This window comes from Sordaria macrospora, chromosome 5 (genome assembly GCF_033870435.1).
Source record: "Sordaria macrospora chromosome 5, complete sequence".
NCBI classification, from domain to species: Eukaryota; Fungi; Ascomycota; class Sordariomycetes; order Sordariales; family Sordariaceae; genus Sordaria; species Sordaria macrospora.
Window position 1 is genome coordinate 450,275 of NC_089375.1, and position 17,171 is coordinate 467,445.

Genomic DNA, 17,171 nt, shown 5'->3' on the forward strand with positions numbered 1-17,171 from the left:
CTCTACCTCTAAAACCTCTCTCTACCTATGCTGTGTAGGGAAAAAGTAGACAGCAGAAACTGACTAAAGTCAAAAGTAGGTAGGTGGGTACACATAGGTGCGTTAAACATAAAAGGAAGGAAAAGTATTTGAAGTTGGTTGGTTCCCTGGCAAAGCAGTGACGGATGTCGGATGAGTGGATGGGTCGAGGAATATGTGTCGTTGTTGTGGGTTGATAGTTCCATAACAGGTTTGTGTTGGAAGATTTTTCAGGTGCTGTTAGCGGAATAACTACAAACGATGTCACTTTAAATGCACGGAAGGGTTCATTTTGCAAAGATTACCTAGATGGGATCATTCATCTCATTCAATTTCCCCAGTTCTCTCTTTCCATCTTCCAACTTCATCACCGCCTCGCCTAATTTTGTTCCCTAGTTACCATACCATAATTCCATACCTGGCATAACTACCACATCGTAACCATGCCATGCTATGCTTGACTCGTCCATCCTAAAACCAGACGAACCCGAAGCCACCAAGAATATAGCCATAACCCATAGTGATTCCAACCGAAAAAAGAAAGAAAGAGAGAACCAGAACCAGAAACAGAAAGAAAAAGAGCATACACCGTAAACCATACCAGGAAAAAAAAAAAAAAAGAAACCGTTGCTATGCACGCATCATAACTCCTTGCTTGTAATCAAAACCAGAACATTAGAAACCAATAAACCAACCAGCCAGCCAACCCAGCCAGCCCCACAAACAGAAACTTTTTGTTTCATAATCATGACAATTCATGCTTCAGTTCTCATAATCGCATGCTCGCTCGCTTCGTTAAACATTTTCCGACAAAACAAACCCATTTCGCCTTTTTGGCCTGTACCATAGACACACAACGGCAGACAGAAACAAAACCACTTCGTCAACCACCAGCTCAGGCTCTGGCTATGGTTAACCAGCAAAGCTATCCTCAGCCAACCACCTCTCCTCCCTCTCCCTCTGCATCTGCCTTACTCTCTCTTCCATATCTCTTTCTCTTTCTCTCTGGTTCATTCCCATCCCACTCATCTGAGTGTGTCCCATCCCCATCCCGCTCCTAGCAAGATTGTGGTTTGGTGGTGGTGGTGGTGGGCATCCATTGACTCCATGACCACCGCCCAACACCCCGCCATTAGCGTTGATGTCTACTTCCCTTAGCACCCCGTTGCTTCCACTGGTTCCATTGATGCCATTCCCATTCGTACCACGACCTCTTCCATTCAGCGGACTTCCATTTTGCATCTGGTGCATCTGGTGCTGCTGAGCATGGTCATTAACCCGCCCAGCAACAGGTGACATCGACTGGCGCCTGGATCCCGGACCCTCGGCATCGCTTCCGACAACAGTCGTAGGACTTCCGAATCCAAAGCCTACAGCGCTGCCGAAGCTGCTAGCACCCGTTGGCAAGCCAGGCATTCCGGGTACGTTGGGCATAGACACGCCATTCATCTGTCCCTGAACCCCATTTCCATTCAGCAATCCATTCCCATTCCCATGTCCAGACACGGTGATAGCCGGAGCAGCAGCAGCAGGAGTCTGATTCCTTCCACCGGGAACAGAAAACACCCCCCTCCCCATCAGCGCTTTCCAGACTTCGTCTCTAAGAGAGAGGACTTGATCGCGATCAAACGGTAGCCCATCAACTTTTTTGAGTCTCGAACACTTCTCAGCCAGCAAGTGGTCATACACCCTCCTTCGCATTTTGGTCTGCAGATCGAGGCGTGACGAGTAAGCCCTGTCGGAAGCGGGCGTTTGCGGGGAGAGAGTCCACTGGTCTTTAGTCTCGTGGTCCTCTTGTCCCTGCCCATCCGCTGCTTCCTTTTCCTTCTGTGCATCCTCGCCGACATCAGTCGTTTTGTTTTGTTTGCCAAAACCAGCACCGCCTTTGCACAACTCCTGAACGGGGGAGTAGAAACCCATTACCAGGCCATTCCCTCTCAGGTCTACAGCTGTGAGACAAGAAAAGTTGGCGAGGACTTGAACCAAAGAACTCAAATCCCTAATCCGATTCCCCGACACAAACAGCCTTTTTAGGCGGGGGACATATCTCAACGGCGCCAAGTCCTCCAGCGCATTCATGTTCAGATTCAAAACCCGTAGGTTAGGCATCATCTGCCCCACGTCCACGGGAAGCTTGGTTAAGCCGCAGTTGGCTAGCTCGAGAAGTTGCAGGTTGAGCATATCGATGGGCGGGTTAAACCCGCTCTCTTCGATGCCCTTGGGGTTGGTGGTGGTGCCTAGGTAGTTCCCTGACAGGAAAAGCTTGCGGACTTCGTAGGCCCGTGACAGTAAGTGGTCGAGGTCGAGCGGTTCGGGACCTTGTTGTTCCCGGAGGGAGAGGCTGTCTAAATGGCGGGCGCGGGAGAAGCCGTGGATGCGGACGAGGCGGTTACGGTCGGCGTGGAGGAGGCGTAAATGCGGGAGGTGGTGGATGGAGAGGTGGGATAACGAGTTGTCGTTGAGGTGGAGGTACCTCAGCGAGGAAACCGCTTGTCCGTGCTCAGAAGTCGGGGAGTCGGGTCCAGAGGTAAGTGCGGCCGGCGAACCAACCTCAAACACCTCGATTTGGTTCCCTTCCAGATTCAGCGAGCTCAAAACCGGCAGCTGGTCCAGATTGACCACCCTCTTGATTCTGTTACCCCTCAGATCCAACTCGGTAAGATGCACCAACCTCGCTCCATCAAAGTCCACCTCCTCAATGTAATTCCCCCTCGCTCGCAACACTTGCAACCCATCATGGAACTTGATCCCCTCCAAGCTCTCCAAGCGGTTATTGTCCACCCTCAGCTCCCTCAGATGCACCAACTGCTTGAACGGATTCAGGCTCGTCAACCGGTTGTTCGAGATATCCACATACTGCAGATTAATCAAGTGTCCCCACGCCGTCAAGCTTGACAGCTGGTTGTTGGTCATCTTGAGGAAGCGAGTAGTGGCCGGAGCGCCGGTGAGGTTCCTAATCTCGTTGTGGCTGGCGTCTAGAGACTCGAGACGGCCACAAAACTCGTCGAGGGCGTGAAGTGATTCCAGACGCTTGTGCGCCAGGCAGAGGTTGCGCATGTCTTCCCAGTAGGGCTCAAAGGGCTCGACTTCGGTGAGCTTGGCGACAAGATCGCGGGTGGACATGGACATGGAGCGGCCGCGGGAGTGGTGGTCGCCTGTCACAAGATGGTGGTTTCCAATAACATAACTTGCTTCGAGAGCCAGTGTCGACTCTTCCGGAGGATGGATGGTGAAGTCCGCAAGGGGACTGAGGGAGAAGGTGCCGACATACTGGCTGATGATGTGCGCCGGATCGTTGCCGGACATGGAGCATGGTCGTAGATGGTGAGCGGGTGTTGCCACGAGGAAAGAGATGCTGTTATGGAGTTGCTCTTCGGGTTCCTCTTGGTTGACCATTGATGTTTCAGCAGCAACAATGCTCAGTTCCATACCCTGAGGTTGTGGCGACAACAAGGACGGTTGACCAAGACCAAGAAATCGGAGGCTGTTCTTATTAGCATTGCTGGACTCTTCATCATGCTCATCAATCCTCGAAACAGGTCTTGCCATGTACGTCTGGCCTTGGACAGACAAGTGTCGCTGGGGACCTCGTGAGCGACTGCGTGACCTAGACGCAGAACCAGACGCGACTTCGTTCCTCAGCTTGGAGGCGGAGATTGACACGGCCCTACGGCCTCGGGGTTGCGGTTGCTGAGGTTGCTGCTGTTGTTGCTGTTTGGTGTAACCTCTCGGCGGCAGAGGTGGCAGGCTACGCTTCTTATTGCGCTGCTGGTTATTGTTGCCCTCCACACCAGTTAGTCCGAGCGCGCTCGGAGGGTCGGCATCGGAATCAACGTCGTCGGCTACGTCCTGGATGTCCTGGATGATAGACGCAATGGGAGATGAGAAACTGATCGTGAGATGTCTGCGTCGGGCTGCTTGTGGAGTATTGCTTACTCGGTCCTCGTGAATCCCAATTTCATGTTCGACATCAACGCCTGTGCTTGTACCTGTGCCCGTGTTCTGTGACTGCAGCGAGGGTTTTGCGTCGCCGCGCTGGTCGTCAGTTTTGGTTGGCTTGTTTTTTTGGCCAGGGTTCGACGTGTCAGAGTCCCTGCGACTCCCGGTTGGCTGCCACTGCGGTTCCGAGTTAAGGAAATCGTCATCGCCAAAAGGTGCCGCGACGTCCGATGGTTGGTCGGAGTCGAGATCATCCTGCTCGTGTTCGTCGTGCTCCTGCCCCCGTTGATTGGTCGTAAGCCGCAACTTTTCCAATTCCTCCATGATGTCCACGGTGAGATCGGGAATGTCGGCGAATGGGTCATCTTCGCTCACCTCCGAGGCAATGAAACTGTTTTGTCTACTGCCCATGAACGCGTTAGATGGCCGCTTCCTGACCCAGACATTTCGCTCCCTGTCCAGCACCATGTTGCCAACTCGGTCTGGGATAAGATGCAGTACGCTTTCCGGCGCAATCGTCTTTCTAGTATCGGAGCCCTTGGATGAGGTGGTATGAGATGACCGTCCTGTGTAGTTATCAGACTCTGACTGGGTATGCCTTCCATCCTCAACGTTCTCATGCGACAGCTTAGTCTTAAGAGCTGGGTTCCAAGAAATGCGAATGTTTGGCGGATCACTGATAACACCGTCTTCCCTAAAGTCCGGCAAGATAGGACCGCCCTTCTTGCTTGCATGATGCTTTTCATCTTGACGTACAGTACCAAAGCCTTGCCGGTGCAGTGCAGCCGAACGCAGAGACGAGCCCATGATGTCACCCATATCGCTTGCTTCCTCATACTGCTTGAGACGCTCTGCAAGGACGGGATCTTCCTGCTTGGTTGACATGCGCGTCAAAGGCGGGCGTCCTTCGCGGCTGGGCGGACGCAGGAACGATTCCTGGGTAGACTCCTCGTAGGAGCTCTCCCCATCCGCATCATGGCGAGAATCATACTCATCCGACTCCTCAACACTAGTTAGACCACTGGCCGCGTTCTTGCGAATCATGGCCATGATCTTGTTAGCCTCGATAAGAAAATCCTCAGTTTTAATGGAAGGTTTGCGATCGGTGTTCATTGCCGATCCTGGTGCGCCATGTTTCTTGGACGTCCGACCCTTAGAAGACGCTTTGGATGACGGCCTAGTAGGGCGACTGGATGACTTCGTAATGAGCTCCGTCAGGGGCGGCCTTCCCTTTTTACCCTCCTTCTGAAGAGACGATCTCTGGAGAGGTGTCGGCGTGCGTGGTCTTGGCACATCTTTGCCCGAGGGCGTACCAGGCTCAATCTGTTCGCGACGTTTTTCAGCATGCACTTCCTTGCACCGCTTCTCAATGGTAGCCTGTATCTGTTGGTATGACAGCTTCATGGACTGTGTTTCCGGAGAAGGAGAGAGATCTTCCAGTCCAAATTCGATGTCCGACTCATGCAGAGTCCTACGTCGTTTAGGGGTCGGATCCTTTGAAGGAGAAGTGCGCGGCCGCTTAAACTCGGGGGCTGGGTCTGTTCTTCGCTTGCTGGGGGTGGCAAATGTAGCGGGAATATGGGTGAAAGCATGGCGTTTCTTATGCGCCGAGCTAGATCCCGTCTTGGAATGGCGTTTCGATGAACCTGAGTCAACGGGCCTTTGGCGTTTCCTACGCACCGAAGAATTGCTTGCATCAGCGTCTTCGTCGTCGTCTTCTTCGTCGGCGTCCGCATCAGAGCGCGAGGACGGACAGCTGAAGTCAAAGACAGGGATCCGGGGTCCTGGCAGAGAATCGTCATTCGGACCCTGGTTTTCCTTGTCACCCTCAACACCGGATGCGCCAACCGACTGGTACGAGAATTCGTCCTGGAACTCGTATCCGTCCAAAACGCCAGCTCCGAACTGGTTCACCGCAACCGACGCCTTGCGTTGGCCGGTCTCCTGTCCTCGACGCGTGTGGGTTTTGGGCGGTGATAGATAGCCTCCAGAGTCCATATAGGATATGTTTACTGGAGACTCATCTCCAGTTTGCTGCCCAGAAGAAGCCTGTTCGCCCGGGGTGTCGTTGTGATATTGACTGAGTCGTCTTTGCAGGATCTCGCTGGTGAATGTATCGTAGGGCTGGAAGAGCTTCAAAGGACTGCCGGCTCCTTGCTGTGAAGATGACACGCGCTTCGTAGCTGCGCTAAGATTGGGGATTCGGGGAAATGCGGGTCGGCTGCGGGGAGAAATTTCGTCCGAGATGTTGCCTGATGCTTGTGCAGGAACGTGCTCGTAATCATCCCAATGTTCAACCTTGACAGAAGGAAAGCGCTTGGGGGTGCTAGCTTGAAGAGACTCCTCCGGATTGAGCTCTGAAATATCGTTCAACGCCGAGCTCAACATGTGGTTCTGGAATGATCCGTCGGCAGATCGGCCACCTCTTCTGACGTTGATGTAGCTTCCCAGCTTTTCGTAGTCTTTCGAGGTGTTGTTGGTGTCGCCTACCTTATCGTCACTCCTTGATGATCCCCCAGTTTCGGCAGCCTCAGCCCCGCTCTTTCCAGACTCGCTCTTCCCAGAGACACTACCTCCGGAATCGCTCCTGCCGGTGCGGGCCATGCGCAACTGATTCTTCCTAAGAGTCTCGAGGCGGTAGCGGAGCTCGTCCGGGGAAATTTCTGGCACAAAACTCGAGTTGCCCTCTCCGGTGTCGTGCATAGTGAGCAGTATAGGGCTGAAATCCTCATGGCGCAAGACGCTCTGGCCGCTTGCCTGACGCGACCCAGCGCTGAGGTTTCCGAGATGGGAAGAAGCGGAGGTGGATGGCGTCCGTGAGCGAACCTTGGAATAGGTCTGTTGCCGGGTGGTAGTAGAGGCACGGAAACTGGACTCGGATCCTTGACTGGGGTCACTGGAATCAGTAGCCCGCCTGTAGCGTATTTCTGGTATTTTGCGCCTTTGTTGTTCTTCTTGTTGTTCCTCTTCGATTTCTTCCTCCTCTGGCTCCTTAGGAATTGGGGGAAGCGATTGTAGAGACTCTTCCACATGTATCTCGACGGTTGAAGGATCCCGCTCTCTGCCTAGAAATGGCGGGCTCGAAGGTAACGTAATTTCGACATGGGACTCGGCTTGCGACTCGTACTGGGATTCGAAACCTCGGCCGTTTCGCGCATTCGCGTTCGTATTGTTGCCCGCCATATTCGAATTCGAAGCAGCTGGAGGTGGTGGTGGTGGTGGCGGCTTGAAGATGGATTCGAGGATTGCGCCAGCCGAAGTAAACAGGTCGGGCGCTTCACCGTAGTCGAGTTCTCGGTATACCAAACGTCTCTTCCACTCTGGCGTATCTTGTTTCCTCCCAGGAGAACCATTCACTTCATTGCGATTAACAGTGTTGTGGATTACGGAGTCGCCAGACTGAAGGGATTCGGCCATGGAGACGGTGCGACTTCGGGCGTCAATGACTCGTTGGCGGTCGCGAACTCTATCCCCGAGGGACTTGGTCGAGCCACGGCGCGATGCAGCATTGGAGGCGGTGTTGCTGTTGACGCGATCATGGTGTAGGATGCTGTTGTTGGCACTCGTTCGATTCGAATTCGGTCTAGGGATTCGACTCGGAGGGGTCTTGGGTGGTTTCCTGCTCTGGGAGGTTGAGGAGCCTGCTTGGGATAAATTGCGACTGTGGGCGGCGGTGCTGGGCCGAGATATGGATTGCGATTGCGACTGTGACCGTTGATGGCTGTCCAACTTGTTTGCAAACTGTGACGCGTTGCTAGCTATCGAACCAGGCTGGGAGGGCCAGTCCTCCGAGAGGGAGTCGAGCCAAGCATGCCCCATCCTGGGCAATCAGTCGGATGTTCGGATGCCAGTTTGTGGCCAAATCCTGGAACTGGAAACGGGGAAAAACGAAACGGATTGCGCGGGACACGAGACGAGTTGGGAAAGTTGGGTGCGCAATCGGCGGAGTTGCTCGGTGTGAGTGGTGTGTGTGGGCGCAATCGCAATCACACTTTTGGACTGGACTGTGACAATACTGCTGCTGGGGGGCCTGTGACAAGCTCTCTGGGGGTCGGGGACTGAATGAGTGAATGGAAACACGGTGGGCGGAAGTGGAGGGTGGATTCCAGATGGGAAAATGGTGGATGGTCGGGAGGAGAAGCCAGGATGATGCCTCTTGTGACCCAGAGAAAATCCAGAATGTTTTTGTCTAAATTGGCGGGGTACGTATCTCGATCTCTAGTTTTCCAACTTGTCGATTTGTTGAAGATGCTCTTTTTGCTGTTTGTGGTTGGGCTGGTTGGTTGAGGTTGGTTTGTTAGGTTTTGTTTGTTAACCAAGTACAGCAGCCGTGGTGCTCCGTTTGCAGCAAAGGTTCATGTTGGTTGGACGTGGAGATTGGGCGACGAGAGCGGGGCGCGGCGAAAGGTTATGTTATGACCTGTACGGTACACTTTTGTCCAGTGTTAAAGAACAGAATCGAGTTGATGTTGTTGTGGTAGTTCAGATTCCTTACCTCTAATTCTTTGAGCAAGCGTAAAGATATGCAAGGGTAAGACACGAGCAGTGGAAAAGGCCCGGTTTGTATGGATGGCAATTGATGGTTGATATGCTGATGTTTTGGTTTATCCAAGTGTTGTTGAAAGTCAAAAAGGTACTTTCACCTTGTAACCACGGGACGTTCAAAAGACATGGAAACTTGACTTTGAAAGAAAAAGAGGCGTCTTCTATTGGGCGGCCCATTAACGCGACCTCCCTCTCTACCACTCACGACCCAAGAACACGGCACAACACGGCTATAAGGAAGGAACAATAATCAAAGTGGCTGAACCCTCCATCTGGATGATGACTTGCAAGGGAAGGCTGGTGGACGTTACTCTGTTGCTGTCTTGTGTGCCTGGATGGAATCTTGGATCAAAGCGAGAGAAGGAGTTCTGGTTCCTTGTTCCTGTCTCATCGCATCTTCTCTTCTCAAATCAGGGCATCTACCAGACTTTAACATGGAACATGCGATGAACTGCAGTTGCCGTGTGCTGTGCTCTGCTTCTTACAAAACAAACCAATGACAACGACAACGGGCTCTTCTTCCGTCTCTGCCTTGTACTTTCTCCAAACTTACAGGGCAGGGACTGGTTTGGGGGTAGGGGTACCTTACCTGTCTCGACTCTTCTTTTGAAGCCCTGTCAACCATATCTTATCAGCACTCCCCGGCCACTCCCTTGTGTTTCTTCAGTGAGACGTTAACAACGCCAAAGCGCTCGCGTCCTTCTGGTACTGAAGCAGACGGCCAGAGCCGTGATTGGCCAACCGTCGTTTACTACTGCCATGGTCTCCATCTTGGCAACCATGATTCGCTGTTTCACCTTCATCAAAGCACGAGCCATCATCAGAGACAGAGCAAATGATCTTCGCCTGGCCAGGGCGGTCCGCGAAATACCCCACTATCCGAATCTCCACAGCAGTTAAAGAGCTTGCAGCTTCATTTTTGAAAGTAATGTCACATGATCTGGCGAAACCTTACTAATTGGTTTTGCGCGAACACCACACGAAGAGATCGAAAAAGGAAAGTCGACGCGATCCACTAGCATAACCCTGACACCAGCTGCTTGTTTGTTAGCAATAGCAGGCCGATTGCAAGTCGCCAAGGTAACCCAAATCTGATCTTTGTTTCAATCCAATTGCACCGTCCAGACCAAAGAAAAAGCAACGAATACAGACCACAGCAAACTGTTTCAATCACGTCTTTTCGTTTTTCGTAATCCAATCAATCTGTTCGTACCAAGTTGCTATCGACATCCTCGACCAGATAGACTGTACTCGACATCTCGACACGGCGATGCGCTCACTCTGCGCTCAGAACGACGACGAACCGGAATGAAAGCGATCGGCTCTTGTTAGCGACTGTTAGACCACGACTGCCGTACCTCGATCGATGTAACAACCACAACCTAGGCTGTCGACTAATAGTAGCCAACAAGCTGTTCAAATTTCGACAACATGAAGCGCCGCTCGCATCTTGTCCACGGCTGGCTTACCGAAGCCTTTCCCGACGAGCCTATCTACTCTGAAGCCCTCCATACCTCCGAAGACGTCTTATGCTCTGGTTCCGAAGATGAAGCCTACAACTCCCCTACCGAACGACGTGAACGATACGAGGACAAGGGCCAGCGTTTTCTCCAAGGCAAGCCATTGTTCCTGTTGTCTGCGTCGCTAAGAGGTCCATTTACCAAGGAGAGCGGCTGGAAGAACCCGTGGCGGTCACAAACTGGCGGAAAGAGGAGGATTGAATCACAGGCAGCCAGTGCCACTCCAGGTCCCGTTGAAGAATCAATAGTCATAACAGCTACACCAACGATCCTGGGGAGCGCACTGCATGGCACCAAAGAGCAGTCGCCTGTACACGAGGAAGCCAGTTCGAGGTCAACTACTCCCACTACACCCCACCGATATTTAGACGACGAAACCCTGCGGGAAATCAGGACATGGCAAAAGAAAGTCGAAAAGCAGTCAGAACTGGAGGATCCCTACGACGAGACGACATATGAACCGAGTTCACCAGATACGTTGAAGAGCCTCCAAGTTGAAATCACACCAAGGACGCATGGGTCCCGGCCGTTCATTGTGTCATCATCTGCTGTCGTAGAGGAGGCTGTAAAGGAGGATCCAGTGGAGCATGACGAGGAGGATATCGCTGAGCAAGATGGAGAGGTCAACCTAAGATACGAGGAGGAGGAGGAGGAGGAGGAGGAAGAGGAAGCAGGGCTCATAAACGTCGACGAAGAGGACGATTCATCGCTTACGGATTTGGATGAAGAACAATTTCAGGAGCCAATCGGAGAACGAAACACCGACCAGGAGGCAGAGGAGGATGGCAGGGACGAGGACGAGCACTATCACACGGCAAAGGACGAGGAGGAGAAAAATCAGGAACAAAACACTGAGAGCCAACAAATATCGGCAAGCCTACCTGTTCAATACCCATCCGACGATGACAGCCCTACAAAACGCCCTATAGCATCACAACCTCTTCCCCAGCCTAATGGTAAACTAGACCTTCGACCTAGGGAAGAGTTGGGATTTCTGCCTGTCGATACCATCGACTTGTCACCCACTGCCGTCAAGATATATGAAGCATCGCTTCGGGGTAGTACCTGCTACACTACCTCATGGCGGGCACAAGAACGGAGGAAACAGGGCAATCTTCTACCGGGACTTGTTGGTGCGGCTCTGCCAGCAGACAATGCCGCCCAGCGCCCCTCCAGTCGGTTGGGTCGCAGCTTGCATGCATCAGCCTCTGACTCCATCTTGCACAATCAAAAAAGGCCAAATAAAAATGGATCGGTCACCCTCGAGCATAAAACAATCGGACCCCCGCACATGTTGGTTGACAATCAACCGTCCGAGCCTGAAGAGACAAAGGATTCGCCCAACGAGCCGTCCGATACGCCTGCTCATCACCAACAGATCACTGTGGCACAGCCAGAATCCCCTCAACGCATTATTTCTACGACCGGCCTCCCTCAGCCAAATACTGCTATCGCCCACATTGCTCCTGAGACAACGGAAGGAGAACAAAAGAGTCATACTACCGATCCAACATCAGCCTCATCATCCGAGATATCGAGTCCAGCTACATCTTTCGAGGAAGAAGAGGAAGAGCCCATCGAAGAACCTGCTGAAAACGTGAGAAAACTTCTCTGGCCCAAAATCCAACGACAAACAAGCACCCAAGACTCGACGCCGAATATGGCTCTTGGTGAACCGCCAGAAACAGCGAGCTACGTCCAAGCAGGGCCGAGACAACTGCAAAACGGATCCGTTTCCGCATCAGGAGAACACGATGCAGGGCAAGCAAGTCTCGAATCCTTCACAATCAATCAGCAACCTGAAAATGACAGAGCGCCAACCACGGTAGAGCTCAACGGCCTTGACTGGCAATCACCAAGTCGCTTATTACAATCACAACCACAATCGGTACAGGAGGCTACAGTATCCGAAGAGAGCATCTACGATGACACGATCAATCAAGTGCGGCTCGAATGGCCAGTTGGGGCTAGCAGCCTCCCTCCCCAATTTCAAGTCCAGAACCAGCACTCAATACCCATGGCGAGCATAGAGGAAGCATCATTGACGGAACATGACACACCGGCACAGCACATTGCACCAGAACAAGCAAAGAGAAGTGTCAACATTATGGATCTTCGGCATATAACAAATTCGACCTCTCGCAACGCAACACCTCTTCGGCCATCTTCGGGCTTACAGAAACCGTCTACGCAGCCCCTCCGGATACCGGTCCTCGTACAACCTCGCTCATCGGTTACTCCTGAGGCGCCAGTAATTCCGGAATCGAGCCGGCCACAACTGTCAACTATTGCCAGCCGAGCCCTCGCTCAAGCCTTCCAACCTGTCGTCCAGCAAAGCCCCTGGGCAAAGGGCGACTCACAAATAACGGCCCTCGCTGCTCCAGCACCGGAACCGCGATCCTTCAACCCCGTCTCATCACCTTTATCCTCACCTGCGTCGAGCTCTTATTTCGTGGATATGGAGAATCCTGTGTTGCCGGTATTATCAAACCCTCCAGTTCCTGGTAACGACGCTCAACCAGAAGAACACATAGCGGTGCCACCAGCCCGAGCCCAAACACCCCAAGTCCAGCCTCCCCACCCACCCTCAACGCCGGAAACTAAAAGATCGAGTCTCCCAACGCCAGAGTTCACAATGTCTATCAAGTCCTTCAAGCATTTCATGACACCCTCACCCCAAAGACCGGTAAAGCGCCCGCGGTTGTCACTAGGAGACGGTCGTTTACCAGATACTCAGGCTTTGAAGGAAGCGGTGGTTACGAACCCGTGGGATTCCAGTCGTCTTGACGCTGGTACCATGCCCGACACCGCGATGCCATCAGCTCACAGCAGGTTGAAGAAACGTGTATCATGGGCTCCCCTTCCGGGCGAAGTTGATTACATGGACCCCGATATGTCAATGGACATAGATGTGGATATGGAGGTTCCTGACCAGCCTTCATCGGTCAACAGAACGACGGATCACCAACCAGGGAGGTCTATCCTCTCGACGTCAGCATCAACATCAAACTACAGAGGCATTCCAAGACGAGCAGCCTCTCCACCACCAAGTTTCTCGATGCCAAGCGTCGATTCGCCGCTGCCAAAGGAAAGCCAAAGGTTCGAGAAGCACTTTGCTGCCATGTCTAGTCGGAGACGGCTTGCTCCTAGACCTGTTATTGCTACGCCTGCTCCTGCTGGGTATAGAGCCGATAGTGGGAGAGAGGCCCCAATGCTTCGAGATGTTAGTGGCAATGCTCGAAGCACAGACACCTCTCGACTAGCCAAACGTCTTCTACCGAGTGAATCGCAGCAAACGTGTGGGAGTCCGGCCGTGGATGGCATGGCGAATGCTTTTGTGCAGGCTGATTGGCAGGTTGAGAATCTCAACTTCAACAACCGCCATCAGCATCAGCATCTGGCGCAGGCTGATATCCCCTTAACTGGTAAGGGAATATGGCAAGACCCGACAGACCGACCGAACCCAATACCAGAACAACAACAGAAAGACAACGACGCCTTCCCCCTACCCACCCTTCCAGGCTTCGACTCCCAACCTCAGTCTCAATTCCAAGAAACCGACGAAGTTACAGAAGTCATGGATAACTTGGACGATTTCATCGATAGCTGGGATATTGACGAAGAGCTGGCTGAAGCAAGGGGTGAGAAGAGCAAGAGGAAGACGAAAGCACAACCACAACCTTCGAAACTCGGTCAAAGGCTGAGCACGGGGTTGGGCGATGGGCGGAATCTTTGGGACTCACCTAGTTCTAGACCACGGAGTGCGCTGAAGCGGAAGCGAACTATTGATGGTGGTGATGGGGAAGATGGGGGAAACACAGGTGCTGGAGGAGGTGGTGGTGGGATATACGACCCGGGGGTTTGGGATCGGATTGTTTAGTCGTCAGTCGCTTAATGGGTGGGGTTAGCATTCAACAGACAACCAACATGGCGGGTTCAAGGACGACACGCTAATCATGGTCGTTATCACACAAGCGTTTGGCTTTTACTTTGCATGGGATACGGGACGGTACGGTACGGGACCTGGGAGAAGGGGCATATGGCATTTTGGTTAGGCTGGATAGATGGATGGAAAGGAACGACTTACAGGAGAGAATACTATTTCATATTTGCTAATAGAATACTACACATAACATCATCATCATCGCCCGCATCGTGACTGTTGTTGATGTTGATGTCGTCGTCAAGCCCGGTCAGGGGCAGGGAAAGTCCATTGCTTACGTAACTTACTCTGAAACACAACCCGAAGGTACGTACGTACCTGGGCAGTCTCCTAATCCCCATTCGGACCCGCTGTTAGTGCACCAGTCCATTTGGGTGGTCCGAGTGCTGTGCCTTTGCACTTGACCCTATCAGCTGGCCTAACAGAGACCGAAGAGAAGGAAACCCGGTTCATATGACGGAATCAGCTTTCCCGTCTGCCACTGGTTGTCCCTGTCCCGGCCAGTGGAGGAACAACTGAAAGCGAAGCGACCGAGTACATCCGACTTCCAAGCTTTTGGAGATAGTGCATCCTATTGTTGCTGTTCGAGATATCTACCTCACTGCCGATCTAAACTCTTTTGATTCTGCTTGTACGTGGATTTCCTTAACCTAAAGCTGCCGTTCCCTGAAATCTCTTGTACCCCAACCCGGTCGCGCGCGCGAGACATCGGACCCTTTCCCGTCGCTACCGTCCTCAATACGCGGATCTCGCACTCCATCTTCGATTCTCCTCGGATGGTTAGGCAGAATTCGCATCTTACGAACTTTGCTCAGCCTCCCGCCTCGATACTTCCCTACGCAATACCAGACAAACCGATCGTCGGACTCAAAATCAAAATACCCTTGACGGAACCCTGACCCGCTGACCTGCGTCGTTAGTTAGGTTGGACTATTGGACCTTGCCAACTGTCTAGCTTTCTAGCTTCTTTAGCTTCTCTTGCTTCTCTTGCTTCTCTAACCCGTCAGCCCGCTGAGCGGCCGATCGAACCGACTTACCTACCCCGGCCAGACCCCTCATAACAAACGTTCGGCTTTGCTATTCCCTCGACAACTTTCGAAAGAACAACATTGCGAAGCGGAGTATATACACCCGCCCGCCCGCTGTTCCGCCTCGTCGTTGACCTCATCAAACACCTCCGTCCTTAGAGGCATCTACACCGACACCCAAAACACAACCCACAAAATGCGCCCCCCAACAACCCCTTTAGCCGGCGCCGCCGTCTTACTTCTTGCCGGTAGCATTCCCTCAACAATCACAGCCGCTGTCGCCGCCGCCGCCGCCGCCGCCGCACCAAAACTATCTACAGAAGCCGCAGAAGTAATGAACTGCAAGGAGATTGTGGTGGACGGACACAAGTACAACTTTGGCGAGCTGGGCGGGCCACACACCGTGGTAACGAACGAGTACGACCCGCCGGCTTACTACAACTATACGTACACGTTGGATATCTGTGCGCCGCTGAAGAGGAAGGGGGATGTGAAGAAGGAGGAACAGTGTGCGGGGGATGCTAGAGGTATGTTACCTCTCTGCTGCACGAAGGAACCAAGTGGGAAGAGATCAGTTCAGTAGGAAAGTGGAAAGCAGGAAAAGATGCTAACGAAACCTACAACCCAACAGTCTGCAGACTCAAACACCACTACTCCCCCTCAGACAAAAAGTCCACCTTCGAAACAGCCACCACCCTCGCCGGCGGCTCCTCCCTGCACTACGAAACCAGCAAGCTCGACTCATCGTCCGACCACAAAGACGGGGGCGTGAAGCTCACCTTCACGGGGTACAAGCACCAGTCGCGACAGCAAAAGGTGGTGATCAACTTCGTCTGCAATAAGACGCTTACCGGAACAGAAGGCGAGATCGAAGGTGAAGACCAATACGAGAAACCCAAGCTTCTATCCACAAGAGACGATGAGAAAAAAGAAGAGGGAGACGATGGATACCCCGAGACGCAAAAGAAAGTAGAGGGCGATAAGGCACAGGCGCTGTTGTGGAATGGGTATAAGCATGTTAGCGAGGATGTGGATTTGTTGGAGTTGACGTGGTATACCAAGTTTGCTTGCTTGGATGCTACTGGTGACAAGCCGAAGGATGGAGACGATAAGGATAAGCCCAAGGATGGTGACAAGCCAAAGGATGGAGACAAGGACGGCGGCGATAAGCCCAAGGACGGCGATAAGGATAAGGACGGCGGTGGCAACAAGGGTGGAAATGGAGAGGAGGATATCAATAAGAGCTGGGGATTCTTTACTTGGTTGGTTGTTCTGTGAGTTTTTCTCTTTCATTTTCCCTTTATTTTGTTCGAAACACAACTAACACCCCGAAAGCCTCTTCCTAGCCATAGCCGCCTACCTCATCTTCGGCTCCTGGCTCAACTACAACCGATACGGCGCGCGTGGTTGGGACCTCTTGCCGCATGGCGACACCATCCGCGACATCCCTTACCTGCTCAAGGACTGGACGAGACGGGTGTTGAATACCGTGCAGAGCAGTGGGAGTCGGGGAGGGTATTCGGCTGTTTAGGAGGGCCCGGTTGAGGGTCACAATAGGGGTAGAGATAGTATAGAGGTGGAGAGTTGGAGGGGACGTTGGATTGGTGATGATGAGGAGGAGGAGGAGGAAGCAGAGACGGGGTATGATAGGCTGTGGTAGCGGTTATGAGATAGTGGAGGGAGAATGAAGTAAGAAGCAGGATATGGCTTAAAGATGGGAGAGGAGGTACGCTACAGAACTACTGCTACTACTACTAAGGTACTGCTGCTGTAAGCTGTCAGGATGCACGATGCGGGGGATAAGTATTGCAGTTAAAGGACTCCTTTTTTTGATACAAGTACGCTAGGGATACATTTTCAGGATTGGCGTTTGGAATAATGGATAATCAATCAATCGCCTGGTAAACATGGCTTGCTTAAGGTGTGCTTGGCAATATCTCTAGTGTTGTTCTATCTCATAGTCAGTGGCGTCTCTACTTTCTGCGTATTTTATGAGCCGAACTGGGTTTTGAACGCTTGCATGACGGTTTCACGGTTCGGTTGCTCGATGACTTTTATCTTTGCCCCGGTAGAATCTCACTATTTGGTAGTTGAGATGTGTGGCCATTGTCGGTCAACCGTGAGCTGTTCAGGCGGGATGAGATGTCTGGCAAGGAATAAACATGTTGGCTCACCGAG

The 17,171-nt window shown here is 52.5% G+C and overlaps 3 protein-coding genes across 3 annotated transcripts; 2 read left to right on the plus strand and 1 right to left on the minus strand.

The window, feature by feature from the left end:
- Positions 1-693: 693 nt before the first annotated feature.
- Positions 694-7,776, minus strand: SMAC4_07785 (uncharacterized protein; the record flags this gene model as incomplete). The annotated part of the gene is made up of 2 exons (XM_003352296.2): positions 694-2,809; positions 2,876-7,776. The coding sequence occupies 2 exons, from the start codon at positions 7,774-7,776 to the stop codon at positions 931-933; spliced, it is 6,780 nt and encodes a 2,259-aa protein (XP_003352344.1). The 3' UTR covers positions 694-930.
- A 2,157-nt stretch (positions 7,777-9,933) lies between these two features.
- On the plus strand, positions 9,934-13,902 carry SMAC4_07784 (uncharacterized protein; the record flags this gene model as incomplete). Its single annotated transcript, XM_003352295.2, has 1 exon — positions 9,934-13,902. One exon carries the CDS (start codon positions 9,934-9,936, stop codon positions 13,900-13,902), a length of 3,969 nt encoding a protein of 1,322 aa, XP_003352343.2.
- Positions 13,903-14,472: 570 nt separating this feature from the next.
- Positions 14,473-17,162, plus strand: SMAC4_07783 (uncharacterized protein). The gene is made up of 3 exons (XM_066090688.1): positions 14,473-15,520; positions 15,625-16,267; positions 16,329-17,162. Exons 1-3 carry the CDS (start codon positions 15,190-15,192, stop codon positions 16,522-16,524), a joined length of 1,170 nt encoding a protein of 389 aa, XP_065947065.1. The 5' UTR covers positions 14,473-15,189; the 3' UTR covers positions 16,525-17,162.
- Positions 17,163-17,171: the final 9 nt, after the last annotated feature.